The 27,571-nt window shown below is 44.6% G+C and overlaps 2 protein-coding genes across 10 annotated transcripts; one reads left to right on the forward strand and one right to left on the reverse strand.

The window, feature by feature from the left end:
• Positions 1-778: 778 nt before the first annotated feature.
• pitrm1 (pitrilysin metallopeptidase 1) lies at positions 779-9,551 on the forward strand. 3 transcript variants are annotated; one of them, XM_067252804.1, is made up of 28 exons: positions 779-976; positions 1,226-1,328; positions 1,544-1,650; positions 1,915-2,066; positions 2,217-2,331; positions 2,458-2,554; positions 2,698-2,858; positions 3,023-3,149; positions 3,341-3,429; positions 3,632-3,760; positions 3,924-4,037; positions 4,142-4,238; positions 4,740-4,874; positions 5,306-5,444; positions 5,658-5,774; positions 5,974-6,103; positions 6,252-6,372; positions 6,575-6,651; positions 6,753-6,918; positions 7,059-7,159; positions 7,294-7,414; positions 7,557-7,613; positions 7,727-7,839; positions 8,036-8,161; positions 8,314-8,459; positions 8,804-8,906; positions 9,069-9,204; positions 9,386-9,551. In XM_067252804.1, the coding sequence occupies exons 1-27, from the start codon at positions 930-932 to the stop codon at positions 9,160-9,162; spliced, it is 3,084 nt and encodes a 1,027-aa protein (XP_067108905.1). In that variant the 5' UTR covers positions 779-929; the 3' UTR covers positions 9,163-9,204; positions 9,386-9,551. The 3 variants fall into 3 exon arrangements, with proteins under 3 accessions (XP_067108905.1, XP_067108904.1, XP_067108906.1); XM_067252803.1 differs by having other exon boundaries at positions 9,069-9,551; XM_067252805.1 differs by lacking the exons at positions 779-976; positions 1,226-1,328; positions 1,544-1,650; positions 1,915-2,066 and having other exon boundaries at positions 2,312-2,331; positions 2,462-2,554; positions 9,069-9,551.
• Positions 9,552-10,265: 714 nt separating this feature from the next.
• Positions 10,266-26,868, reverse strand: pfkpb (phosphofructokinase, platelet b). 7 transcript variants are annotated; one of them, XM_067252811.1, is made up of 23 exons: positions 26,593-26,868; positions 24,159-24,232; positions 23,423-23,500; positions 22,804-22,993; positions 22,248-22,413; positions 22,097-22,141; positions 21,861-21,969; positions 21,295-21,390; positions 20,554-20,646; positions 20,245-20,370; positions 19,403-19,467; positions 19,089-19,158; positions 17,633-17,779; positions 16,901-16,971; positions 16,713-16,800; positions 15,977-16,129; positions 14,180-14,332; positions 12,914-13,078; positions 12,086-12,147; positions 11,512-11,623; positions 11,305-11,404; positions 11,071-11,176; positions 10,266-10,745 (listed from the first exon to the last, which is right to left on the reverse strand). In XM_067252811.1, exons 1-23 carry the CDS (start codon positions 26,681-26,683, stop codon positions 10,592-10,594), a joined length of 2,514 nt encoding a protein of 837 aa, XP_067108912.1. In that variant the 5' UTR covers positions 26,684-26,868; the 3' UTR covers positions 10,266-10,591. The 7 variants fall into 7 exon arrangements, with proteins under 7 accessions (XP_067108912.1, XP_067108913.1, XP_067108907.1 ...); XM_067252812.1 differs by lacking the exons at positions 14,180-14,332; positions 21,295-21,390 and adding an exon at positions 21,627-21,722; XM_067252806.1 differs by lacking the exon at positions 14,180-14,332 and having other exon boundaries at positions 26,593-26,867.
• Positions 26,869-27,571: the final 703 nt, after the last annotated feature.

Below are 27,571 nucleotides of genomic sequence, written 5' to 3' on the forward strand. Positions count from 1 at the left end.
GACCCTGAGTTCCACAAGCACATCAATACAGGCAGCATGTGTTACATATTAAAATGACACAAACGTTGGCGATGAATACTTTTCTGTTAAAAAGTAATTTGAGATGTGATTAGGCTTATGCCTATTTGATGAACAGGTTAGGTATATTGTACAGATTTAGATTGAGTCAATTGTAAAATTCAAAGTTGTAGCTCTATAATGTAAATGCAGGTTAAACCGTGCATCATATATATATTAAACAAAATAAAGCCGTGTAGCCTATGACATTACAAAATATTTCTGATGCTGCCGCCCGACCCTGATGACTGGCTCAGTGCACTAGCTCTATCTCCTGGTCCAAAGAGTAAATTACACTTACATTATCGCGTGGATATTAGGATATCGTGAAAGCGAATAAATACGACAATAGGCAATACTTAACACAAACAAATATATTAACAACTTACAAATAACTGAACATTTCTGCTTCCTTTTGCCTGTCACAAATTTTCCAAAACTGTCAGGATTTTGTAACGCGCGTTCTATCAGGTTTAGCCAACCAAAAGAACTGTTCTTCCGTAAATTAGCCAATAGAAAATTGGAATATAAACCGGTCATATAATTGTTCAGTGGTGCGAAAAGCTGCCAAGAAGTAGATCTGCAAAACATGTAACTGTACTCATCTGTGTCATACTGCGAGTAGAGTTTATGCATGTAGGCCTAGTACATTGTCTGCAATCTACGCAGGTACTGTCGCGATTGCATGTGCACTAAATCCAATGTGACTACAGCAACACACTCGGCATGAGTAAGAGGACATGGACTGGGGATGGGTAGCGCGGATTATCATATGAAAATAGCAGTTTTACCAGGTTGGAAGTTGAATATGCACGTTTATGGATAATAGTTTGAAGGAAATCGTATTTTTTGCAGTTTAATAGCGGGGAATCATGTTCCGGCAAAGTAAAACAGTTCTCCAGAAACTTCGATGTTTAAGGTGAGGTTACCCAACTCTTGTATTTAGCTAGCTAGTTAGCCATCTAGCCCTCCGTTCTGATGATGCCCTCTGTTCTGACAATGATAATGGACGTAACACGTTACAGCTAACATAACCTACATGAGAGTTACAAACGGGCCACATTGTCCCTTTACTCTAACGTTATTTTCCTTCAATTAGCCTGAGCAACACATCTGATGCAAGAGATGCATGATGCAAGCACACAATAACCTTCTCTTTCACCTCCAGTTTTCAGAGACAAAGTCAATGTAGGTACAGGACCACCTCAGCAACAGAGAGAGCACTGCAGTATCAGGCTGGACAAAAGATCCATGGCTTTACTGTCAAAGAGGTATGTAGCAGTGTTCGAACTTTCATTCAGTCAACCAGGTGTAATAATTATAAAACAGGTGTTTATTATAATATAGCAATGCATATTGTAAGGTAGATTCACATGGACTTTAAATACAACCTCACATTTTAAGACGAGTTTTCTATATCTTTTACATTGTTTCATTTAAGAGTTAACTCAAATGAGAGCCTTTAAGATCCTCATGTTCCCTCCAGGTTGTTGCTGTTCCTGACTTGTTCCTGACAGCTGTCAAGCTAACCCATGACAACACAGGGGCTCAGTATCTGCATGCAGCCAGAGATGACTCCAATAACCTCTTCAGGTAAAGCTAGTATTTGTGGTAACCCAAGGTTTCAGGTTTTTGGGCCAATTCCCGCTGACTACAACAAATAAATAATCCCCCACACACAGGTGGTGCTGGTATAACACAACAAAGTATTCTTCTTCAAATCTTTATTAAATGGAGCCCATCTGGAAGTCATTAGACTAGACGCAGTGCATGATCTCCTCAAACAGACACTTTGTTACAAAGTATAAAATAGGCAAACTGTTCAATTACAGACGTCCTTGTTTTCTGTACCTGCAGTGTTCAGCTGAGGACTACCCCCTTGGACAGTACAGGTGTCCCACACATCCTGGAGCACACGGTGCTGTGTGGCTCAGAGAGATACCCCTGCAGAGACCCCTTCTTCAAGATGCTCAACAGGTCTCTCTCCACTTTCATGAACGCCTTCACAGGTACTGGTGGAACAGCAGAGATCCCGGTTAAAGAACCGACTGTGTGTGTGTGCACAGGTGTACGTTATAGTCATGAAATTGCTCTGAAAGTCTCTCAACTTCATTTCATCTTTTTACATTTGATGTAATCCTGTTGTCTTTTGTTCACAGCCAGTGATTACACCATGTATCCGTTTTCCACACAAAATGCCAAAGACTTCCAGAACCTTCTCTCTGTCTACCTGGATGCAGTCTTTTTCCCTTGCTTACGGGAATTAGATTTTTGGTAAGTGGATAATTTTATGTTGTTACCTTGCGGTTTAGTGTTTTAATGTTTCTGTTTTGCCTAAAATGATATGACATTTCTATCTCATTTCATCACACTATCATCTAAAAATGGTGACTGTCAAAGGCAGGAGGGATGGAGACTAGAGAATGAAGACCCTACAGATCCCAGTACACCACTGGTCTTTAAAGGCGTTGTCTTCAATGAAATGAAAGGGGCCTTTGTGAGTTTCAATTTTTTCATCTGAAAAGTATTGTGTTACATATAATAAAAACACATTGTTCAGGATTTGTTTTGAAAACCCAATGAAGCCTATTGTGGCATTGCAATAGATCTTAAATGTCCTTTTTATGAATGTGTTTCTAGTCAGACAACGAGCGAGTGTATGCCCAGCATCTGCAGAACAAGCTGTACCCAGACCACACCTACTCTGTGGTGTCTGGAGGGGAGCCCCTGGCCATCCCCGACCTCTCCTGGCAACAGCTCAGAGACTTCCACGCCACGCACTACCACCCCAGCAACGCACGGTACAGCACACCACCACCCCAGCAACTCAGTACATCACTGACTACGAAAAAAAACAAACATGGATCAATCCCCAAATAAACACCCTACTGTACCTTTAATAAGCAACTGTGAGTGCTGGGACGTAGACGCTGACCAGGTGTTGTTTCCTAACGTCCCCCCTCAGGTTCTTCACCTATGGTGACCTGCCCCTGGAGCAACATCTGAAGCAGATCCAGGAGCAGGCTCTGTCCAGGTTCCAACGCAGCGAGCCCAACACTGCCGTCCCCAACCAGCCTCACTGGAGCAGCCCGGTCAGTCTCCCACTTCCTGTTTACGTCCCCTCCACACGCCAACAGCACAGCGGCGGATTGGGTTGTAGAACGCATACTTGGCCAATCACATACTGAAGAATTGACTGCGGGTTGTCCTGTTTGGCACAGTGTCATCCACAGTGTGATTTGCATGGTTATAACATTGGTGTTTGTGCCTGGTGGGTCCACAGAGAGAGGAGCATGTTACGTGCAGTCCCGACGCCATGGCCCCTGACCCAGCCAAACAGAACACCATGTGTATGAGCTACCTGCTGGGAGAGTAAGTCTCCATAGTAGCAACAGGCATGTGTAAGATAGAACCATGGTCTTTCCCTAGGGGCATCTGGCTTACTGATGTCATCAACCTATGTAGGTCAGCTTGGGAGAGCAGATTACTGTTTGCCTGCTCGTTGGCCCGATTACGGGGATGTTTCAAAGTTGTAATTTGCTTGTTCCCTCTCCCTCTCCACCCCTGTTCCCAGCATCACAGATACGTTTGAAGCCTTCACCCTGAGTCTGCTGTCCTCCTTGATGATCTCTGGGCCCAACTCTCCGTTCTACAAGGCCCTCCTCGAGCCCAACATCGGGACAGACTTCTCCTCTGTCGTCGGGTACGTGTCATAGAGGGAGGGATCTTGCTTATCATCGTCCGGGCTGTGTTATCTGATGACACACAGTGTTATCAGATTGTAATGTCTCAGTGGAAGGGAGGGGAAGGAAATGTGATGGTCTGTCTGGCCTGCTTCAGTAAAACCAGTTGAATGTCTTGCCCAGATATGATGGGAGCACCAAAGAGGCGTCGTTCAGCATCGGTCTCCAAGGGATGGCTGAGGAGGACATCGAGAGAGTCAAGAGCATCATCGGCCAAACCGTGGACGGCATCATCGCGTGAGTATGCCGAACGCTCCGTCTCGACCGTTGACCGTCGCGGTGACGTTCCTTCTCGACCTGAACGCTGAGGGTCCCCTCCGTGTTTTGCGCCGCTGCTGTAGGGACGGCTTCGAGGACGAGAGGATCGAGGCTCTTCTGCACAAGCTGGAGATCCAGATGAAGCACCAGTCCACCAGCTTCGGCCTATCCCTGGCCTCCGTGAGTCCCGAGGCCTCCGTCCCTCTCCCCCACCCCCCCCCCCCTCTGTTTCTTTCTGTTTCTGTAACCGTGAGGATGTCCCTGACTGCCCTCTCAGTCCCTAACAGAGGAGAGGTGGGGGACGGGGGACATGAACACAGCTTCTACTGTGGAAACATCCTCTGTGATTGTCTAGGGAAACAAACGTCTTCCTGCAGTCCTTTGTGCATTCTGTGTTATGGTACGGTTAACAGGACAACATTTCTAACCGGATTGGGACGAAATAGCCTCTGAAATCCCTTTGAATACTTTGAGCTTTTGCTTGAGCCTGTCCTGGTATGCCAGATTAAGGAGTTCTGTGAATTTTGAGACAAACCCATTGGCTCAAAGCACACCTCTACAATCACAGCTTAATTATTCCCGACGACGACAAATGCTGCTCCTGTGGTGAAGCTCTGTAGGCGTCCACAGATGTCAGCGCCATCCGTCCTAATAAAGGTACCTGTCCACTTCTGGCTGCAGTATATCGCCTCCTGCTGGAACCACGATGGAGACCCAGTCCAGCTGCTGAAGATCAGTGAGGACGTTGCCAGGTTCAGACAGGCCCTGAAGGACAACCCCCGCTTCCTGCAGGACAAGGTTCAGCACTACTTCAAGGTGAGAGAGGGCTTTTGTACTTGTGAACTTCACATACAAACGTGCTTTCAAGGTAATATGTACACACCAAGGTATAAATATCTGTATAGAACAAACCTTACTTAAACAGACAAAGACTAAAAGATAACTGACTGCTGATTCAACCATATACTGACAGGACATTCATTCACATTTACATTTAGTCATTTAGCAGACGCTCTTATCCAGAGCGACTTACAGTAAGTACAGGGACATTCCCCCGAGGCAAGTAGGGTGAAGTGCCTTGCCCAAGGACACAACGTCAGTTGGCATGACCGGGAATCGAACTGGCAACCTTCGGATTACTAGCCCGATTCCCTCACCGCTCAGCCAACTGACTCCATTCAGTTGTATCCTATCACTCCCCAAGGTTCAATTCTGTATATGAGCTCCAGGTGTCCTCTCCCTTGCAGGACAACACTCACAGGCTGACCCTGACCATGAGTCCTGACGATGCCTACCTGGACAAGCAGGCCAGGACTGAGGAGGACAAACTGCAGCTGAAGATCCAGGCTCTCTCTGACAGCGACAAACAGGACATCTACCAGAAAGGTGTGTGTGTGAGAGAGAGAGAGCGAGAGAGGAGCCTAATGCCAGTCTCGCTGGGACCACACACCAATTCATCAGCCTCAAAGGGATCAACCCAGTAGCCATAAACTACATCCAGGGAACAGTTAATTCTAGCCCTTTGTCTTCCATGTAGCTTTGATATATGTTGTAGCTAGTTTCTCATGTTAATAGCTGTAATTGTTGTTTATCTTCCAGGTCTCGAGCTGTTGACAGCCCAGAGCCAGACCCAGGACGCCTCATGTCTGCCTGCACTCAAAGTGTCAGACATAGAGCCCACGATAGCACTCACACCTGTGGAGCTGGGCACTGCAGGTACCCACTAACCAAACATACTCATACCCTAGCAGCCATGGAAATAGTACAGTACACACTGGCACTGTACACACTGGTGCACCAACACGGCCTCTTTTGCACTCGACCTCTATCGTACAGTACGTACACTCGGTGTACATCAGGGTGACTTGACCCTCACTAAACCCTCCCTCCCTCCCTGTGCTTCTACCGTGTGTAGGCGGGGTACCAGTGCAGTACTGTGAGCAGCCCACCAACGGCATGGTGTACTTCAGAGCCATGTGCAGCCTCAACACTCTGCCCGAGGACCTCAGGCCATACGTCCCCCTCTTCTGCAGTGTCATCACCAGGTCAGTACACGTTTACACCGAGTGTGCGTGTGCTATTGGGAGTTCATTTTACATATGAGTAAGCTTGGGGGCGTTTTGAGTAGGGAGGCGTATGGGCTCTTTCTGGCTGGGCTGAGGAGTGTGTATAACGTATGTGTGTGTGTGTCAGGCTAGGCTGCGGGAGCCTGGACTACAGGCAGCAGTCCCAGCAGATGGAGCTGAAGACAGGAGGCATGTCGGTGTCGACGCAGGTCATCCCCGACTCGTCCGAGCTGGACGTGTACGAGCAGGTCAGTGTAAAGGCCTCGGGCACACGCCGTCTCCCTCGGCAACGCTGCCGTCTCCCTCGGCGACGCTGCAACGCCGCCGTCGCAGCGAAGACCTGTGGAGGCGGCGTCTGTTCTGACACTTTGTGTCTGGTCTGTGGGCTTTGAGGATGGATGTTAAACAGTGTGGCTTATGAGTGAGGTTCTGACCATGTCCTGTTCTCAGGGCATCCTACTCAGCTCTTCCTGTCTAGAGAGGAACCTTCCAGACATGTTCCACCTGTGGAGCGACACCTTCAACAGGTGGGCACTCCAAACGGTAGACCCAGGCTGGGGGTTATGGTTCATGGTCGTCCTCCTCTCCATGGTTGGTTCGCTCCCCTGATGTGCTCCTCCTTCCCCAGCCCCCGCTTTGACGACGAGGAGCGCTTTCGATCGCTGGTCATGATGTCGGCGCAGGAGCTGGCCAATGGGATCTCGTACTCGGGTCACATGTACGCCATGAGCCGGGCGGCCCGCAACCTGACCCCTGCCGGTCACCTACAGGAAGTGTTTGGAGGGATGGACCAGGTGAGAGAGGCCAGCGTACAGGAAGGGGGTGATCAAAACACACTTTTAACCCCCCCAAAAAAGAACTGTTGGGGTATATATACATTATGACAGCACAGGAGAAGGTGATTTGATTGGCCAGTGTTTTGTGTGACTGGCAGGTCAAGTTTATGAAGAGGATGGCTGAGACACAGGATCTTTCACTAGCACTACGAACTCTTCAAAGGATCAAGAGACACCTGCTCAACCCGGAGAATATGAGGTACAGTCCCGCAGCAGACTGTCAACTGTGTTGTCGTATTAGCATGTTGTGTGCGTGTATGCATATCCGTAGACACTCACTGGATGTAGGTACACCATATGGATTCACAAGTGTTTTTGTTTTCCTCCGGACAGGTGTGCCCTGAACGCCACTCCTCAGATGATGACTGGGGCCGCTGGCCAGCTGGAAGACTTCATGATCAACATCGCAGCCAATAAGAAGCTGCGCAAAGACGTCAGACCAAATATCACTGAGGTATGACTGTTATGTTATCATAATAACCGTGTCATAACTTCAGGGGAGTTGCCTTGTAAATCTTACTGTGGAGATGATACTTGAAATGGCTGAATCACTTTTAACGTGACCCATTTCCATTTTCTTCTTTTCGTCCTAACAGAGACCATTGAACCCACTGGAAACCCCTGGGTCTGGGCCCAGTAGAAAACTCATTTCTGTGAGTATCACCTTCATGAAACGACCCTGATTTGAACACTTTCAATATTCACATTCTCATTCATTCCTAGGCAGAAGGGGTGGGGTGTTCACTAACGTTTGTTTCACCCTCAGGAGCCTCACTTCAAGCCCTGCCAGATGAAGACCTTCTTCCAGCTTCCGTTCCCCATCAACTTTGTCAGCGAGTGCATCCGCACGGTCCCCTTCACCCACCAGGACTACGCCAGGTACCTGGTCCCCACCTGCACACCGTGGTCCAGCCCTTTCTAGTGGGGTCACAACCCTTTTTTGATCTCCTCCACTTTACCTGTCTCTCAGGTTTTCTAACTCAATTGACAGTCCACAATAGAGAAGACAATGGACTGTATGCCATCTATATTACCTACCACATCCATGTTCATTGCAATCAATTTTCCTCTCCAGTCTGTGTCTCCTGGCGAGGATGATGACAGCCAAGTTCCTGCACGGAGAGATCCGGGAGAAGGGAGGAGCCTACGGGGGCGGGGCCAGAATGGGGGGAGGAGGCCTCTTCACCTTCTATTCATACAGGTGTGTACGGGGGACCCCTGTCATGTGACATCTGCTCTGCCTCGACACCATTTCTCCCAAAACCCCTTGTTGTAAAACCACGACCACCACAACATGGGTTCGTCTGCTCAGGTGCTATTTGAGTTTCCCTGAACATGTCCACGTTCTTGCAGGGATCCCAACTCGATGCAGACCCTGTCGGCGTTCCGGAAGGGTGTGGATTGGGCCAGGGAGGGCCAGTTTACCCAGCAGGACATTGACGAGGCCAAGCTGTCAGTCTTCTCAGCGGTCGACTCTCCCGTCGCCCCGTCAGATAAAGGTGAGACGTCCACCGTGAGCACAACCCCTGCTGCCGTGATGAAGATCAGGCCCCACTTCCTGCGTCTCAGTTCACATCCCAAATGCCAATTACTAAATGTCAGCTATTTGCATCTGTTAGAATGCGGGTTCTCCTCTTTTTTTTGTACTGTGTTTTTCCCTTTCATATGTATATTCAACTTTAGCTTGAGAACTTTAGCTTGAAAATAATAGCGGTTTGTCGGTGAGGGCATACATTTGGGAATTTCTTTGTTAAAGGAATGTAACCCATAGTGTGTATTGTGAACACAGAGATTTCTGAAACTCCCGTCGTCATGTGACGTTGTGTTACTTCTCGCGGGGCAGGTATGGGTCGCTTCCTGAGTGGCGTCACAGACGAGCTGAAGCAGGGTCACAGAGAGAGACTCTTCGCTGTGACAGACAGAAGCTTGGTGGATGTCGCTGCAAGGTAGGAAACTAACCCTGAGCTTCTGCTACACATCGTTTTGGTGCTAGATTTCATTTTAGGATTTAGTATTATTTTATTTTTGAGTGGATAGCATATTCTAGTATCCTGCTGAGCAGGATGCAGAGATGATATTGATGTAGCAAATCCTGTTTTTCTACCCAGGTACCTTGGTATTGGACAGAGAACATGTGGCGTGGCCATTTTAGGACCTGATAATGATGCGATCAAGAAGGACCCATCCTGGATAATAAAATAATGGATTCACGAACATGTTCAACACAAAACAGTGTCATAGCAGGTGAACATCAGTGTTATCTTTGTTGACTCTTTGATAAATGCTCTGAAGTGAACTCATGTCTCAATGAACTTGTGTCAAGGATTTTGGCCAATAATTATTTATTCCCCAAATCAGGCAAAAACTGTTCTAACCTCACATCAGCAGTCATTATGAACATATTAATATACACTCTTTCATTTAGTTTGATGTTAGGGTCCAAACCACTCCAACAACTTTACTGGTGAAAGAAGTATCAGCAGGAACATCATGTTACATGACAGGACGTTTTTCATGTTATTTCCATAGAGTACATGTATTTATGAGAATTTGCTGGAATTATGTATCTATTAAACCTTTGACTGATGTAAGCTTGGTGTTACATTTAATAATATAACATATAAAGGAATGACCTTTTATTTTGACACTTATCTAACTCATGATACTCATGAGAATAGCCGCAATATCACGAATGAATAAACACAGCATTCCAAATTATCATCACAATAAATATTATTTAATATCTTTTGGGAGAACACTCACTGCAGTCAACACATTAAAACAAGGTTATATTGCATAATAGGGTTCACAAATGCATTGTCCTCAAATGAACCTATCTAGTATACTTTACTGGTGAATGCCACATATAAGCCCATGTTTGACACAAATAGCAACAAGTGACATCACAGCACACACACACAAGTGACTGGAGACACACAGCTAGCCTTCCCTTCTGATCATGGCAGAGATATAGCCAAAAGGAGAAAATGTCATGGTAGAACAAGAGCAAGCCCCTACTGGAAGCATATCGAAACAGAAAAGTATTCTGTAAGAAGATACTGGAAAACAGGAGCCCTAGCTTTCTGAGTTTAGTTGGAATCTCCTGCCTTACATATCAAGTCATTTAGATTTTCACCAGCGTAGGGACAGGGTGTTATGTCCATAGTAAACTTCTTAACACTGGTGTTCCTATAAGCAGCTTTTGGGAGCACATCACTGTGGGACAGAAAGCACTAGAAGATACACTGATTGAGCCAACTCCTCTCCTTCCTAAAACAAGCCAGTCTTTTTTTTGGGGGGGGGGGGGGGGGGGGGGGGGGGGTTCCACAAAGGAGGACTGCTAAGTTAGCCAGACAACTTTTATAAAACTATTCAATACAGCTTGATAGATTATTTCTTTTGGAAAGCTAGAATGCAGGTTGTTGTAGGTGTAGGTAGGTAACAGTCAAATACCCAATGATCTTCCTTAATGTACTACTAGTGCAATATTTCTAGCTACTTTGGAAAATTTGCAATCTGGCTAACTCATTAACCCACACTCTGGGACTTCCCTCAAGGTTAGGGTAGGTCTGGTCCTGGTCGTGGCCTGGTACTGGCTGTGGCCTGGTACTGGATGTGGCCTGGTTCTGGTTTAGATGGCGGAGGTGTCGCTCTCTTTGGGACGGATGCGGGTCACATGTTCCAGCTGGCCAGAGTCTGAGACGTCGTAGCTGGTCTTGTACTTGGCCAGGATCTTCATCAGAGGACGCAGCTTCAGCCACCACTGCTCCTTAGGGATCCTGTGGCTACACACACACACACACAAACTCTAAATTGTGTGCCCCATTCCTGGAGGAACATTTACATTGTATGCATTTAGCATGTTTTTATCCAAAGCAACTTCCAAATAGTGCCCAAATTAAAGGATCAGAAATGCATAGTTCTGATACTATTTTGGGAGTAATACAAGAAGCAGTCTGTTCATTTAAAAACGTCACATGATAAATGTCAGAAATTAAAACATGCAGCAGGTATGACTCATCTTACTGATGGACACAAAACGAATGTGAGCATTTTCATGAGGTTGTAAGCAGATGTAAACGACGAGCTGAATAGGGTAAGTAGTCTTACACAAAGTCTGTCTCATCTCTGAGCTGCACCACAGGCTGGAAGACCATGGCTCTGCGCCGCATGCCCAGCAGGCAGGCCGTGTCCTCTGAGTTAGTGAACACCTTCCCTGCGTGGACACGACCGACAGTCATGCATACGCCTCAACACACCACCTGGTCTGTGTTAGACACATACTGTGGATGGAAGTGCATCAGAAATGTTGGGAATCATACTGTTTACATTCTTTGTATTTACCTTCTTTGTAGGACTCCTTGAGCTTTCTCGAGATCCACTGTATGGCTTTCGCTGCAATCTTAGTTCCAAAGTTCCTGTCAAATGGAGAGGGTGCACCTCCCTTTGGAAATAATCAAATAAATGGTGACCAAATGCAAAGTGCAATTCTGTATTGTTCAGTTGGCCTGTTTGTCTGTCAGCTTGTATGTGTGTGCTTGATAACCAGACCTGCTGCATGTGTCCGAGCACGTTCTTCCTGCAGTCAAACACGCCTCTCCCCTCCTCCGAGTACAGCTGGTAGATGAAGTCTGTGGTGAAGTTCTCATTGCAGTTCTCGTTCCTGTGGAAGCAGCCGCACTCTCCAGTCACTCACTGCAACTGCTTAAACCCTTACTTTAACAAGCTCCATACAGCGGGTCACCTAACATGAACCCATCGTTCAGACTGCATCTAAACAGTCATTGCGTAATGATGTAATGCCCTCAAAACAAAGCACTGGGGGGACACTGCTGCTTGATAAAATAGGCCAGCACGTTCTGTAGTCTAGTAAGGTCAAATCTTCCCTCTGTATCTTCCAAAGATGTGTTTGCAAAGATCGGTCTTTCCAGGCATCCATGCATCTTTGTGGAGATCCCCACTGTGATCACGTAAACATTCACGACAAAATAATTCCTTTCACGCAAAGCAACGGCGGATGCTATGCAGTTATCATGCCATTACATGTATCCTTTTCTCTTTAACACTATGTACGTACAGTGGAGATTACGAGACAGCAGCTCTTGTCGACTACTGTGAGTCTCACCTCAGCACCAAGCCCCTCTGAATGCTGGTCTTCATTTTCTCCGTCAAGTGCTCAACGTTGGACTGAGGCATGAAAGCAAAAAACATCACATGAGCTCCTGTCAAACTAGCCTGGGCGCTTTCTCCTCTATCTGCACCCTACAGAACAGGAGACTGCAGAATGTCATTCACCACTCTCCTGTGAGAAGGGCAGTGTGATGTACCCTGTCAACCAGCATGGGGCACTGTTTGCTGCCTATTCGTTTTTGGAAAATCTTTTATTTAATAATTTTTTCCAAATATGTGAGCAATAATTTGATTGAACAAGTTTGACCGCTAAGTAACACTAACCCTATCATCAGTTTTAGATTCCTGACAATTTCCCACATTGCATGTCACATTGCATAACAGTAAATGTGACGATTGGACATTTGAATGGACTCAATATGAAATATATTTTCTATTATGCATTCCGGTAAGACAAAGGTCAATCTCTGTTCCAAGTAAAACTTTCTTATTAGTTAATGCACTGAAAAGAATAATCTTCCCCAACCAGCTGCAACCCAACCAAGGACTGCAGACTGACACTTGACAACACTACTCTTGTCATGTTTTTCTCCCAGTCGATCCAACAGAACTGAAGTTGATAACAGCTTATCACCTACTGGAATGATAATGCTCTATGGCTATTAATATCAGCACAGTGTAATCTGGGTCACATGCACACTCCAGAAATAAATATCTGCTGATGGTTGAGCGTGACAGACGGTGTAGCAAGTATTGTTATGTTCATAAATGTATTTGATTAAATACCATATAAAAACCATACATAAAAAAGGCTCTCTCTGACCTGCAGGTCTCTGATGTCGAAGGGCTCCTCATAAATGTAGACAGCGTCCGCCCCTGCCGCCAGCCCCCCCACACTGGCCAGGTAGCCACAGTAGCCGCCCATGGTCTCAATGATGAACACACGGCGCTTGGTCCCACTGGCTGACTGCTTGATGCGGTCACAGGTCTGTCACACATTCACACGTATAGGTACACACACACACACACGTATAGGTACACACACACACGTATAGGTACACACACACACATATAGGTATACACACACACACACGTATAGGTACACACACACACGTATAGGTACACACACACACGTATAGGTATACACACACACACGTATAGGTATACACACACATGTGCATACATCCACACATAGGCACATACATCCACACATTCACACACACATGGATAATATGGAGCCATACACACACACACACACACATACAAATTGTTATTCATAAGAGAGACAATCAGGTTTTCCTATCATAATTGCCATGCAGATACAAACAAGTTTTTGGGTTAGCTAAACCTGGTTATAGGCATGCTGACACAGTAACTGTATACATGCTGAGTCACAATTCATAATAGCGCAACACATAACAACATCACAGCGTTTACCAAGCAGCAGAAACGGGAGGGGTACACTATGGCTTCTTCCAAAACACAAAGCCAGAAATACAAGTCAATTCAAGTCTATATAGTTTTACTCAATAGGTAGGACATGCATGGTCTATGTGCACTGTGATTTACTGAGTAGACTTTATTTCATAAGAGTGTTGTGAGAAACCTCTATATATTGTTGAAAAGTCCTTGTAGTTTTATGTATTAATTTGGGCATTCTTCTTTTCCACTATGGGTTATCAATGTTGGCTGGTGCTCATAAATCAGTCCAAAAAAATTATTTCTCTGATTTTGTTTCCGAAACCAAACTTTTTTCTATAACTATCTGACTTGCAGTACAATATTTCTCCACTTAATCTAAACAAAGCCACATCATCATACATATTGATCACTAATGATTGAGTAGGCCGACTACATTAAACTTCAGCACAATAAAACAGAACTAATGAAACTGATTAAGATAGACCAAAATAGTAAAAACACAGATTATGTTAATGAACTACAACGTAAATATATTGCAACAAATTAGTATTTATGCTATGACTTCTGACGGATCAATCTACACTTCTATACTGTTACTCATGTTAGAACTAAACTATAACAGTCTTTCACGCTCGTCCAACCCTCCCAGGGTCCTACTGTACCTTACCTCCACGATGGCATTGAGCGAGGTGTCAGCCCCGATACTCAGATCGGTGCCTGGTACATTGTTACTAATGGTGGCGGGCAGCATACACATCGGGATGCAAAACTCCTGGTGGCTGGCCCGGGCCTCATAGAGCTGCAGCAGACACTCAAAGGCCTGAGGTGGCGGCAACAATGTGTTAGACCACCAGGGGGCGCTACAAAACAAGACCCTCACTCACTGCTACATGTTCATATACTGTCGTTGACCCACACTATAACATGTAGGGTTGAATCTCAATAGTCTTCCAATTGCTTGTGCCCTGTCTCCTTGGCTCCTCTTTCCTCGCCTCCTTCTCAAAATGAACTGGAGGAGAGGATCTCGAGTCGCTTCGTTCTTTCCCTTGTTTGGGAGAGCCCGAGAAGCAAGGGAGACAGGATGTGAGTAATGTAGGAAGACTTGAAATTCCTCTGTAGTGTATGTGTGCATCCTGAGGGTGGCTCTCTCCGCGTGATAGGGTTGTTGGCTTCCCATTGGCTGAAAGGAGACAGGGGGGGCAGGACGGGGTCACCCTGGCTGACAAATAGTGATACTGACGTGACAGATATACTCCGATGGTGACAGGCCAAGAGGAGTCAAGCCGGCACGGCGCCATGACACTGCACACTGGGCTGACGACGTCGGACACAGAGAGGCACGGGTTGAAAGATGCTGGAGATTAGTCAGGTCCACATTCACATGCAGACGCACGGGCGAAAAGAACAAGATGGAGGGGTCTGGCCTGGTTCAAGCAAACAAAAAGGATTGTTAACTATGACTCGCAATCTTGTCTTTTTTTGAAACATGGTGATAGACTCTCGCAATCCTCCTTTTTCAACTGAATCGTGTGACTGCTCAAATGGATTAGACACGCTGCACTTGGTGAGAATCTAATGAAAACCCATATTAATGAGGTGCAGGTGATTATGATAATGAGATGAGAATCTCAGATGAGTGCGAGGAAAAATCCAGAAAAAATCCCAAATGGTCTGATGTCAATAATAATAATCTGAACAAACGTCCTTGCAATGCGACTTCCTGTTCTTACCCTGCGTGCGACTTGCAAACGGTCCATCCGACTAGACAGATGCTGTCAGGACAGAACAGGAGTGGGTGTTGTGGTGACATGCTGTGTTGAACCAGACCAGGATCCCACTCACCTGGTGTTTACCAGCCAAACATAGTGAGGTGCAGAGAGCACCGTGCTGAGGGCCACACATGCCACGCTGACGTCACTGGAGAGCATGCCCCTACCTGCCTACTCACCTACCTACCACCATCACTTACCTGGGCTGACTGAGCACCCGTCTGACATTCACCAGCAAGTTCTAACACGCCCTGACCTCATCCATCACAGTGGTCTTACAGTAGGAATGACATCATGTAAACCTGATATATCGTATGACACGCAGAGTTCTTTTTTGCAGATGCCTTTTCCAAGAAGTGGAGTTGGCTGCAATAATAACATGTCAGTTGATCTGAGGGGACTGTATCACAAAATGATGCAAGCACCATAATGTGCACACTAAAGACTAGCTCTCTCAAAGATTTTAAAATCGCTTGCTGTGTTGAAACCAACTGCTGTGCTTTTCTGGGAGTGTGATCTGCTACATTTACTGTTACATAATGATGATGTCAATGTGGCTCTTTTTGCTGGTAAATGTCAGAATGAGATACTATTAATGATATTCCCAAATGTAATCGGGTGCTGGTGGGTATGCATATAAAGTATGCACACACACACACACACATACCCAGGCTGTGTGTTCCAGCCAGACTTACGTCAGTAATGGCATTCAGAGCCGTGTCTGCGCCAATGCTGAGGTCAGAGCCAGGTATATTGTTGGAGACTGTGGCCGGCACCATGACCATAGGGACACAGAACTCATTGTATTTCTCCCTGGCTGCAGACAGCTCCATCAGTCCCAGATAGGCCTGCAATGGCAGAGCCCAGCCTTTAGAGGGAGGGGCATCGGAGATAAAAGACATGGACAGGGTGGGCGGAGCCAGGGTGAGGGAGCCAGGCCTATCACGACGGACGGTGAGACACAGACAGGAAGTACTGTACCACACAGTTCTTCCACAGACAGACAGACTGGGAGGATGGTGGACACAACACTGGGAGAGAGCCTGTAGGGTGCTGTGAGTTGTGGACAAGGTATGGTTCAAGTACATATAGATACACTGTAACGGTGAATGATCACTAGCTACATTGAAATCAATATATCATGGTTTTACATTCAAATATGGAGATTAGACTAGAGACTAAATGACTGATGATTTGCATGAACACCATGTTCAATACATTAATACAGCAACTGTAATTGTCTTCTTTACTTTTCAGGAATATGCAAAGGCTAAACATAATGATAATACTTTAACCCTTAAATATTACCAATATTACAAACAAATATATTTTATACTTATTTTATACTTTACTAGCAATACTGTCTGGTAAATGTACACTATTCTAGTATTTAGAATGAATACATTGAATACTGAATTGTGCTGCATGTACCTCAAATCCACCAATGACGAGTAGCGCGTTGATATTATGTATCCTCATTTGCTCAGCAATCTTCTCAGTATGCTTTGCTGGAAGGGTTCTGGAATAAGAAATATAATAATTCACCTCACTCTGTTAATGTGTTTGACATGTGTTTGATTTTGCATTATTTGTAACACAAATGAGGAATAAAACTGAACCTTTTTGTCCCGAGTATGGATCCTCCTTGGCCGGTCCAGCCGCCTACGTCTCCCCATTTAATCTCCTTAATCTAGAAAGACACAGAACACCGAACTAGCTAAGTAAATGTTGGTCAATTTACTCAAATCAAACATGGTTGGCTAGTCACAAAATGACGTGTTCACTAGTCATTCTCAGGAGGCACAAAGCAACCAAATGTATTGGACGCGTAGGCTGCTCGGCTCCATTATTGTTCCACATAAAGCAGATTATTCAGAGCAGTACCGTAGCTACATTCTGCCCTGGTACCTGGTGCTGTAGGGCACTGTGTTATTGTTAACTGGGTGGCTAGATAGTGTTGGTTTTCCAGGTTAGTTCCTGAGGTATCACTGGGTAAAACCAGGCAGCACTAGTGGCAGGGTTGTGTGTGTTGGTGTGCATGCTGTGCTTTGGCAGGGAAGGAGTGAGTAGGGTTGAGAGTAATTGGCTTACAGTAAGCACTGCTGTTTATCTGCACACACTGTTTTATCTATGGAACAGGGCAGAGTACACCAGTAGAAGTGCCAACAGCCAGTACTCCTGCATGCCAGCCAGCACTCAGCACCAGTGAGGTGTTGCAAGGTCAGTGTAAACTAGATTACTATATTATAAGATGTCATCAGTTTCAGTTGGTGTTATAGTACTGTGGTGATTTAAATGTGACATGCAATGTCAATCGAAATGTGATGCATTTCTCCAACCCAGCCGAGTACCTGTCCCTTGTAGAAGCCTTCGAAGCCATCGTTGACGGCGAACATCTTGTGGCCCTCGGTGATGCCTACTCGCACGGCGGAGCGAACGGCAGCGTTCATGCCGGCAGCGGGGGCGCCCACGTTCAGCACTGCCACATTGAAGGTGCTCTGGAGTTCACACACACATGAACACAAACACACCCACACACTTAAGGTCTGTCCACAACCAAGACCTAAGCCTTCCCCAACTGGGGATTTTACAGTTGTGTTATGGTAAAAGCTTGAACTTGCCCTTTGGCGGATGACATTACCACCATGCCTACATCTGTCTGTCCTACTTAGATCTCCAGAAGCCTAGCTACTATATTTAAATATCCATGAACCGACATACTGTAGAAGTAACTTGAAACACTGCACATTGTTTTGGATTGCCCAAAGCTACCCCCAACTACAGATGAACAGCACACGGTGTCCTGTCTCAGGGCCAAACGAGGGCGCTGCCAGGGAGCAGAACAGGCAGAGCAGCATGCATGGATAATGCTGCATAGCCACATGCTGCTATGATGCTGCTATGATGCTGCACCAAACCTGACAGGTGAAACCACCCCTCCAGTCTCTCAGTGCTTTCAAGCAAGATGTGAACTCTTGACCTTTGGCTCACCACCACACTGCCTTCACCAGGGAGCATTAATTCCACCGCTGATCAAGTATATTAATAAAACAATTGATCAGAAGTGGAATTCGGCAATCAGTGACTCATCACCCCTTTAAAGGTTCTTGACCACAGCGGGATCATAGGAAGATTCCCTGGGTTTAGTGAACCAAGGCATGTGGACTACCGGTAATCTCAAAGTAATCTCTTGCATTGACCTAACAGTGTTTAATCAGTGAGCAGTGTCACAGGTCATAGAGCATCAGCCTCTACAACAGGGCACCTGAGTCTGGATGATGACAAAGCAGATCATGTCTACAAGTACAGCAAGAATACACTTGTTTACTTTTGCTAAGCATAGACACTGAAATATATGCAGGGAAGGCTCTAGGAACAGGCATTGACTTCTGTCAGTTTGTGGCACTGTTAGTACACGTTGGTTATAAGGTCTTACAGATTGGTAAATATTTATTTTTATAGATATAAATGTATACGATGCTAGCAGGAAAGCTATGGTCTACAAACTCAAGCTCATTACGAGCACTTAGCAGGGCTTTGACTACTACAGGCCACGTACATCATCCAGAGATTCCTCCTCCTCCTCCTCCTTCCCCTCCAGACATATACATACATTACATAAACATACAGTTAATGTCACACACAAAACTACACAACCCATAATGCACCTGCACAATAAATACCTTATCCTAATGCACAAAAATAGCTGGAAAGACACAAAAAATAGGACAAACGTCAAATTGACTGGTAGAAGTATGATGAAATATACAGTAACAGCGTTTGGGGGTTTGAGAGTAGAACACTCACATTTGGAAGTTCAGAGTCTGCTTTCCGGTAAGACAGAAGCTTGTATGTGTTTAAGTTGTTTTCAAAGCTCCTGCAAATGAGAACACGCTGTTGTTTATTTATAGTTCAATCTAAAATGGTTGACAGCTCAATGACTGGCTATTAGCCAAATTGTTTTAAAGACCAGGGACAGATCAATTAGAGCCCAGTAAAATATCTTTACACTGTTTGCAAATAGACAACAGGAAGCTGAGCAGACACAGATGTTTTAGAACATTTATGAAATTCACTATGCTTGATGTCAGACAATGTATATTTCCTATATAATAACATACCTGCCACGCAGTCTAACAGCTTCCTCAAACTTCTTCTCATCCATGGCTTTCTGAACTTCTTGGGTCTAATAAAAAAAATCAAGATATTTTTTTTCTCTTGTTAAATACCATCACCAGTTATTTAAGAGTCCTGACACAAACAGCACACGGTATCCCTGCACAGTTATTCAAACGTAAAAGGGTGTTGTAATAAATATAACTTTTTGTATTGAAAGCTGTGTCACTCTGAGAAACACACCACTAAAATGGTAAATGTATTTGTTAGGCCCTCCTCTTTCACTAGACAGACTGGAACCAAAGATATGGTGGTAACAGTGAGTGAAAGACTGACTACAATACATACAGTACACTCAACCAGTGCCATTGTTCTGGTCCCAGACAAGCATGTACACAGTACAGCAAAGTACTGTGTACTTCCTACTGCAGATCCCAGTAGATGTTATGTAAACACACTTACTCATAGCAAAAACATGAAACCAGACATACTAGGACCACGTTGTCCATCAGAACACGCTTAAAATTCGTGTTTTGCTGTTGCTAGCTGAGTCATGCCCAGTGATATCTATCTTCAGTCCATACTACACAGAGTGCTGCATGTATTCATGTCATTTTGGTTGGCCAGTTCCAGCAGTTGCAGTTGGCAAGGTGCCATGGCCTTAAATGGAAGGCCCACTGCACTTAGTGTATCATCTGAACACATTCCAAGAGGGACACGCTTACAACACTCAACCACATGAATGCAGCCCTCGAGACCTGGCTATCAGGATCTGAACCTGGCTCATGTGTGACAGTCAAGTATAGGCAGGTTGATGGCAGGTTTTACCCATGAACTAAGCACTCACCATCTGAACACACTCCATGAGGGGCAGGCGAACAGCTTGGTTCCCACACAGAGACACCACACAGGCGGGGGTGGTGGGAGAGGCCTCCAGCAGGGCCAGGACAGCCTCCACGCCCATACGACTGGCCTACACAGGGTCAAGGGTCATCCATGTTTACATGGGAATTGCGGAGGAGTTTACGTAGGCATATTTATTTTGGTATAATTTAAAGCGATCAAGTTGATCTTCACTATGATATTAGAGATCAATTACATTTTGTGTGCAACATACTGTACCACTAACGTATCGTCGATAACAAAGTCCACCTACCAGGATTCTGTCAAAGGCAGAAGGGGTTCCTCCTCTTTGGACATGGCCCAGGATGGTGACTCGGGTATCGAAGCCCAGACACTTTACAACAAGCTAAGAAAGGAAAGAGGTACATAAATGGTATGCTATTTTTCGGACAATCCCAGATTTAATCAAACATTGGAAGTGTACAAACTTTCTTTTTTTATTAGGTATTTTATTTTCTAGCTGTAACTACTACTGTGATGGTACATATTGCCAGCCGTCCAAACATGCAAATAATATACAAATACATAATTTGTTTAAACAGGGAAAAGCATACAGTGCTAATTACATGCTTTTAGTGATGAAACGAAGGGGAATGAACAAGCACATGCAACACGTTTCCTGCCACGTCAGCGGGAATCTAACACCTCCGCCTGGTTCTTCTCTGACGGTAAGTGTAAAACTCACTGTGTTATAAGGATGGACAAGGTAGGCAGGGAGAAAGAGTTCACACCACTAGGAAAATGCCTGAGAGGAAGAAGTGACAAATAAATGGTGGCCAGTTCTTCCGTGGAGACAAATTTCTTGGTGAAAGGAATTTTTTGAACACTGTGTGAAGCAAGGGTACGCAGCGTGGAAAATAAAGTAGCAAGTAGAAATATGGAATGGTTGTGACGAATGGAAAATGAAAAATGGGCAACGATTGAGGTTCCACAGCACAGAGAAGACTCAGCACAGGACAGTCAGAAGAAAAACTTGTGACTCCACCGTACTTACATCCTTGATATAGTCGGTAGTTATTGGCTTGTTGTAAGAATCTATCGCCCCCTCAGCTACGATTATGATATTCAGTCTTTTCTTATCTGCACGATTCTACAGAAATACAAAGAAGGCAAATATTTACAGAACATGACAGAAAACGTCTTGCATTTGGCTTTCCAAAAGCTGGGACCCAGTCCTGGAGGAATAGCTACAGGCTACTGTATTGAGAAATAGCCCATTTGACCACATCTCTTTTGAGATTGTATTGGATGAGCATTAAGCTATTCCCGCAGCAAGGGACTGCTTTTGTTTCCCCCTTGGTTCCAGGTTCTATTTACAGTACTCACATCCTTGACAACATTTGAGGTAATAGCATTTCCATGCCTGTCAATGGCTCCTTCTGCCACTATGATAATATTCAGCCTTGACCCCCTGGAACGACTCTGAGCAATGACAAACATACTGTAACATCTACGTCTACTATGGCTAGAATGGCAATGGTAATTATATTACTGTGTATGTGTATTTACGTGTGTGTATGTGTGTGTGTGTGTGTGTGTGTATGTGTGTGTGTGTGTTACCTCAGACAGTTTCTGGCACATCTGGTCCTCCCAGCCGTCCCCAGGGGGCATCTCAGGGATCAGCACCCAGTCAGCCCCACACGCCAGAGCACTCACCAGAGCCAAGTACCTACACACACACACACACACACACATATATATAATACACGCGTGCACACACAGTGTGAATTTAGCATTGCTATTTTCTATTACAGTGCATACTGATATAAATAGAAAAGTATACAATGACATCCTACCCACAATGCCTGCCCATGACCTCCAGCACAAATGTCCTCTGGTGGCTGAAAGAAAACAAAGATGTTTGAAATGTCAGTCAGTGAAAATCTACATCTTAGTGACAATCCTTCTAAATTTAGCATTGTACCATTAAAATAGCCATGTTGCTACCTCTGTGCAGTGGTCATGATGGCATCCACCACCTCAATGATTCTGTGCAGGGCAGAGTCTGTCCCGATGGTCATGTCGGTGCCACAGAAGTCATTATCGATGGAGCCCACCATCCCCACAATGTGCAGCTCAGAGTGGGTTTGGGCAGCTTCCTCATCAATCGTTCCTAGACAAATACAAATCCCAGAATGCATCACAAACCCACTGAGGCAAAACATAAGACTGATGCTCCTGAGTGGCCCCAAAAAGAGCAGATGTTGCAGGAGCAGATGTAAATGGAAGTTCCGATGAAGAAAAAGAAAAGGTCTGTTCTGTACTTGACAGCACTGTCTAATGCACCAACCAGACCAGTTCCGTGAATTATTTTGGGGCGATTTGCTAAAAAGCACAATGCATGATCAAAATAGCCAAAGAATGATCCACAATTCCACGCCCTTATTTCTAGACTGTGGCTGATGCAGCACAGCTCACTTAAGAAAAGGCTAAGGATAACTACCATTATATGTAGATGCATCAATATTAAAAGTTGGCCCAAAGCCGTGCTAGATCAACCTACCCTGCTGAATCAGCTCCTCCAATAGGCCGCTCCACTCCTCCCTGAAGAGGTTAGCCCCGGTCAGACTGCCGTCTCCTCCAATCACACACAGGTTGGTGATGCCACGCTGCACCAGATGGTGGGCTGCCTTCAGGCGCCCCTCATGGCAGCGGAACTCCTTGCAGCGGGCACTGCCAATCACCGTGCCACCCTGGGTGATGAGTAGAACACACCAAAAAGAAACCTTTGTATGATAAATCTGAATGAGTTGATGCCATCATCATGAACTATTATTTGACATCCTTTTCTACAAATGCACATTATTAACTCTACTTCTATGATGTTGTGGGTGTCTGTTTTGTTATTGTTGTCAACCACATCATTCTTGCTGGTCAAAGTCTCAAATGTCGTTGTCAACATGAATATCAACAGTGACACAAACTCTTCCACTCTGGTGACCATGGGCGGAGGGTCAGCTGAGCTTATCTCTGACTTGTTGTTGACATATTTTGAAATCGGAGGCTAAAAATATTTGTCAGTACGCTGTATGTGTAGCTTATGATGATCATGTTGACCTCATACATAATATTTGGCTTGAGGTCAAACCGTCTTTCAGTAATTCTACTGTCCGGCTCCTCACCACTTGTAACATGCTGGACACACTTTCCCAGGATGCCTCCTCAATGTTATCACCGCCATCCACCATTCCCTGGTAACCCTGAACAGAGAAACAAAACATGAAACCTTCAATTTTTTACTTGTATAAAAGTATTTTGTCTATTTATGAACCGGTTAAACACTAAATGTTATAACCATTTGTATATGTGTATTAAAATGTTCTGACACTTTTAAAATACAATGTTTCATTATATTTGAATAGAGCTACCAATAAGAATGTTCACCCTATATAGAAAATACTGTGTACACTAATACATCTTACAAGGCTTTGTTTATAGAAGACTCATGTGGATGACACTGCACTCAGGAAGGGCTGTTCTAATCCAATTACAGAGACAGTGGTAACCAGATAGCCCACTTCTGGTCTATCTGACAGCCCTTGCAGTTCACACAGCTACCATCAGCATCATCCTATTCAATGGCTAGAAAATGAGTCTATAATACATTACAAATGCATTACGAGTAAAAAATATACAATATTCCTTGAAACAGAACAGGAAACTGTTCCCACAACCGTTTGACATGACATGGCAACATTCCAAGTACAGCTGGACTCAAAATGAACCTTTAAGGGAACTGTCTGAACCCAGTTCTAAGGGAGGATTTACCCTCAAGCACAGAACACAGTATGTCAGTACATATTTATCTCACTGTCTAGACTGGTACCAACCCCTGGGGAACTGTCCTTGGCTTCTCACCTCATGAATGAAGTAGACTTTAGCTCCTACATAGATACCCATACGAACCACAGCCCGCACAGCTGCATTCATTCCTGTAAAACAACATAAGAAAGAAGGGGTATGACACTGGAAGGCATTGCGTACAGAGCGAAACATGTCCACCGCACACACACTGCATGTACAAATAAATGTGATAGTGCCGTGAATGCTGGGAGTGAACCCACCCAGTGTCTGGGGCAGTTCTCCCCCGCATTTGAGTAGTGCCGAGTGCAACGTTTCTAATACCCCACGTATTCTCTATGAATGTACTTCCCATTAATACTTAATGAATCTACGGCTACAAATTGATGGTCACAGAACACACTTTACTGTGCAAAAGCATCAATGACATGACATCATTTTTTAGTCCTCCATTGGTGACAGGAATAAAACATATACTGGAATAACGTTTGATGTAGTACTTTCTTGTTTTCAGTATCAGTGCAAATACTGTAGGCCTCTGGATCCAACATTGGTCTGCACCATGTTGAGTCAAACGCCCTCCTACACCTCATGCACACCACACAACACAACCATTCACAGCCTCACCAGGACCAGTGGGAGGGCTTCAACGATGCATTGAATGTCAAGGTTGAGAGACTTATTATGCTCACAACAAGGGTTTCAGCATGCTTTCATAACCAACCAGGGCACTGTGTGTTGCTGGCAGGGAAATGAATGACTGTGGCCCAGATATTGTGTCATTGCTAGTTAGTGCCAATAAGTGTTGCTAGGAGACTAATTGCAGCATTCATTGGATGACAGAAACTTGTGTGTAGGCTGCACAGGAATGGATTTCAATATATTTTGTTCATTGTGGATGCAAACATAAATGTGTCCCTCAAACCCTAAATGGCAGTCCCATTTAGCTGTATAGTTGTGTGAAGAACGAAAGGAATTCCCCTGAACTTCCGTAGAGCTTTAAAAGTTTCAAATGACTGTTTTCTTGAATTTCGTGAATATATATATATATATATTCACATTAAGAATGCTCTGCACATGACCAAAAAGAAATACATCAAAACTATAACTCGTAATAGTCACAATTATATAGCAATAGTATATTGCTAAAAAGAGCCAGAACCATTATATAGTTTATCAAGTCATGCTACATCTAGCTAGCGGTTCATTCTTGAGTCATGTGTGTAAAAGTGGTATTTTGATCAATATTGTGAGACTGCATAACACTGTAATGTAGTGGCGTTCACGTCCGGTTGCGTAACATTGAACTCAGATAAAAATACTGCTGCAAAAAAAAGCTGAACTTTTGTGGGTAGATAAGATCATGCTACATCTAGCCAGCGGATAATTTCTTGCATCATGTGAGTAAAAGTGGTATCAATCGATATTGTGAGTACATGAACCAAAGTCTGCACGCTTGGCCATGACTACAACAGTGACCTTACTACAACTCTGTATTAACCTGTCGGATACGCCCGCGAGCATGGTGAACTGTGGGAAGGCAAGCGGTGCAGAGCGTTTAAAAAACGCTGTATTGGACACGCACTGGCAGTACAGAGAAACTTATACCTTGGTGATAATAGGGAGCTCAATATTTCACCATTAGTCCACACCCTAGGCTACTAGACTAGGCGACGACATGCTTGCTGTTCAGAGACATTGCGTTCCCTCTAGTGACGCATTGAGGCAAACCCCGCTTTTACTTGCCACTCCTCACGTACGCACATCTTCAGCTCACGATTCAAGTGCGTGTCTTCCCCTATGGTTTTACCCACTGCCCGTGCCATGCTACAAGACACGTGCTTTGACGCACATAATGTAGGAAACGTAAATGCTTATATAAACTTCGGTTTGTTTTATTATCCGTGGCCATACAGATAACATCTCCATGCAAATGCATGCTAGTGTATATTATAGGCACATTTCTACAGTAGGCTTATATAACAATAATTATGTATATAGGCCTACAATAGTTTTGCAAAATCGAGAACATCTGAAAATCGTTTAGCTTATCGCACCCTCGATACTCGATGATCTGCAGAATGTGATTATATGTTGGCATGCAGATATGTTATCATGCAGCCCGTTTCGCAGAGATGCGGTATTGAGCGCCTTGATAATTCTGCGTCAAAATCTATTCAATCAATGGATGAAATACTGCAATGCAGGTATTACAGTGTGTTAACATATTAAAACATGTATCGCTGACAACTGCAGATTGATTAAAAACATTAAGTGTGCTCAAAAACACTTGTTGAAAATAATAATTTAGCCTATCTATCTCACGACCACTTTAAACCAAGTCAAGTTTTGTTCCACCATAAAACAAATCGACCATAATCTACTGCCATCGCATATCAGAATATGTTGTCACTGTATACAGTAGTACTATTCAGTCATAATCCATTTAGTATCATGCTACATTCTAATCCACTTGTTACAGGCATGATACCTTGGGCATCTCCTCCACTTGTCAGAACTGCGATGGATTTCCCAGCGCCGGAGAGATTCTCGAAGAATTTCTTGGTGTCCGGCTGCGCCATGCTGCCAACTCACACTTAGGCGAAGTATAATGCTTCTTAATGTTAGTTGTAAAGTGAAACAAGATGTAGAAGGAATGTTAATAAGTAATTCGAGTATTAGTTTTTATTAGGAGAGTAAACTGCTGCAATGGTCACCGCCCCCTCTTCCTAGTGCCCCAACCTACTCCTGTCCCTACCGCTCACGACTCCACACCATCCCAGCTGGTCTATCCGATCCTATTGGATGGCTTTAAGCTCAGTTGTGACAGCTCCATCATCCAATAAACATCAGCATCACGTTTACTCTTAGCTATGTTGACCAATCATAAGATAAAGAGGAGGTTGGTACCAACAAGAGACAATCAGGAAGTGATAATAATGTGCATAATTTTAGGCCTACTTAATCTACTGAGAAAGTTGAATGGATTTGCACTTTAACCAGGAAACTGCTTTTCTAACCCTATGCAACGTATCCCTTCTGAATGAAGCCTTTGCTCATACTGTAGCATCGAATGTTTATTGATAATACTGTATAAGCCATACAACAAAAATGGTCTACTACCACAATATTAAACATGGGTTAGACGACTCAGATATAGATCTCAGAATCAGAATGGGATTTATTCGCCATGAAATTTTGCACATCTCCACCAGAGGCCCCTAGCCTGGAGGAATACTTTTTAGTCATTGACAAAGAGAAACCTGTATGAATGGTTATTATAAGCATTGGGCATCTTCCATCACCACTAGCCTAATAATTAAACATTTTAATTGCCAAAACATTAGGGTGTGTCTTCCTTTTGTGAACTCACACACCAGTGCAGTATCTATAAATCAAAGTGCACACAGCATTTGTGTTTATGGGATTCAGTCGACTCGATAGGAGAAGCTGTGATGCAGAAACTCTAA

This window comes from Osmerus mordax, chromosome 16 (assembly GCF_038355195.1).
Source record: "Osmerus mordax isolate fOsmMor3 chromosome 16, fOsmMor3.pri, whole genome shotgun sequence".
NCBI lineage: Eukaryota > Metazoa > Chordata > Actinopteri > Osmeriformes > Osmeridae > Osmerus > Osmerus mordax.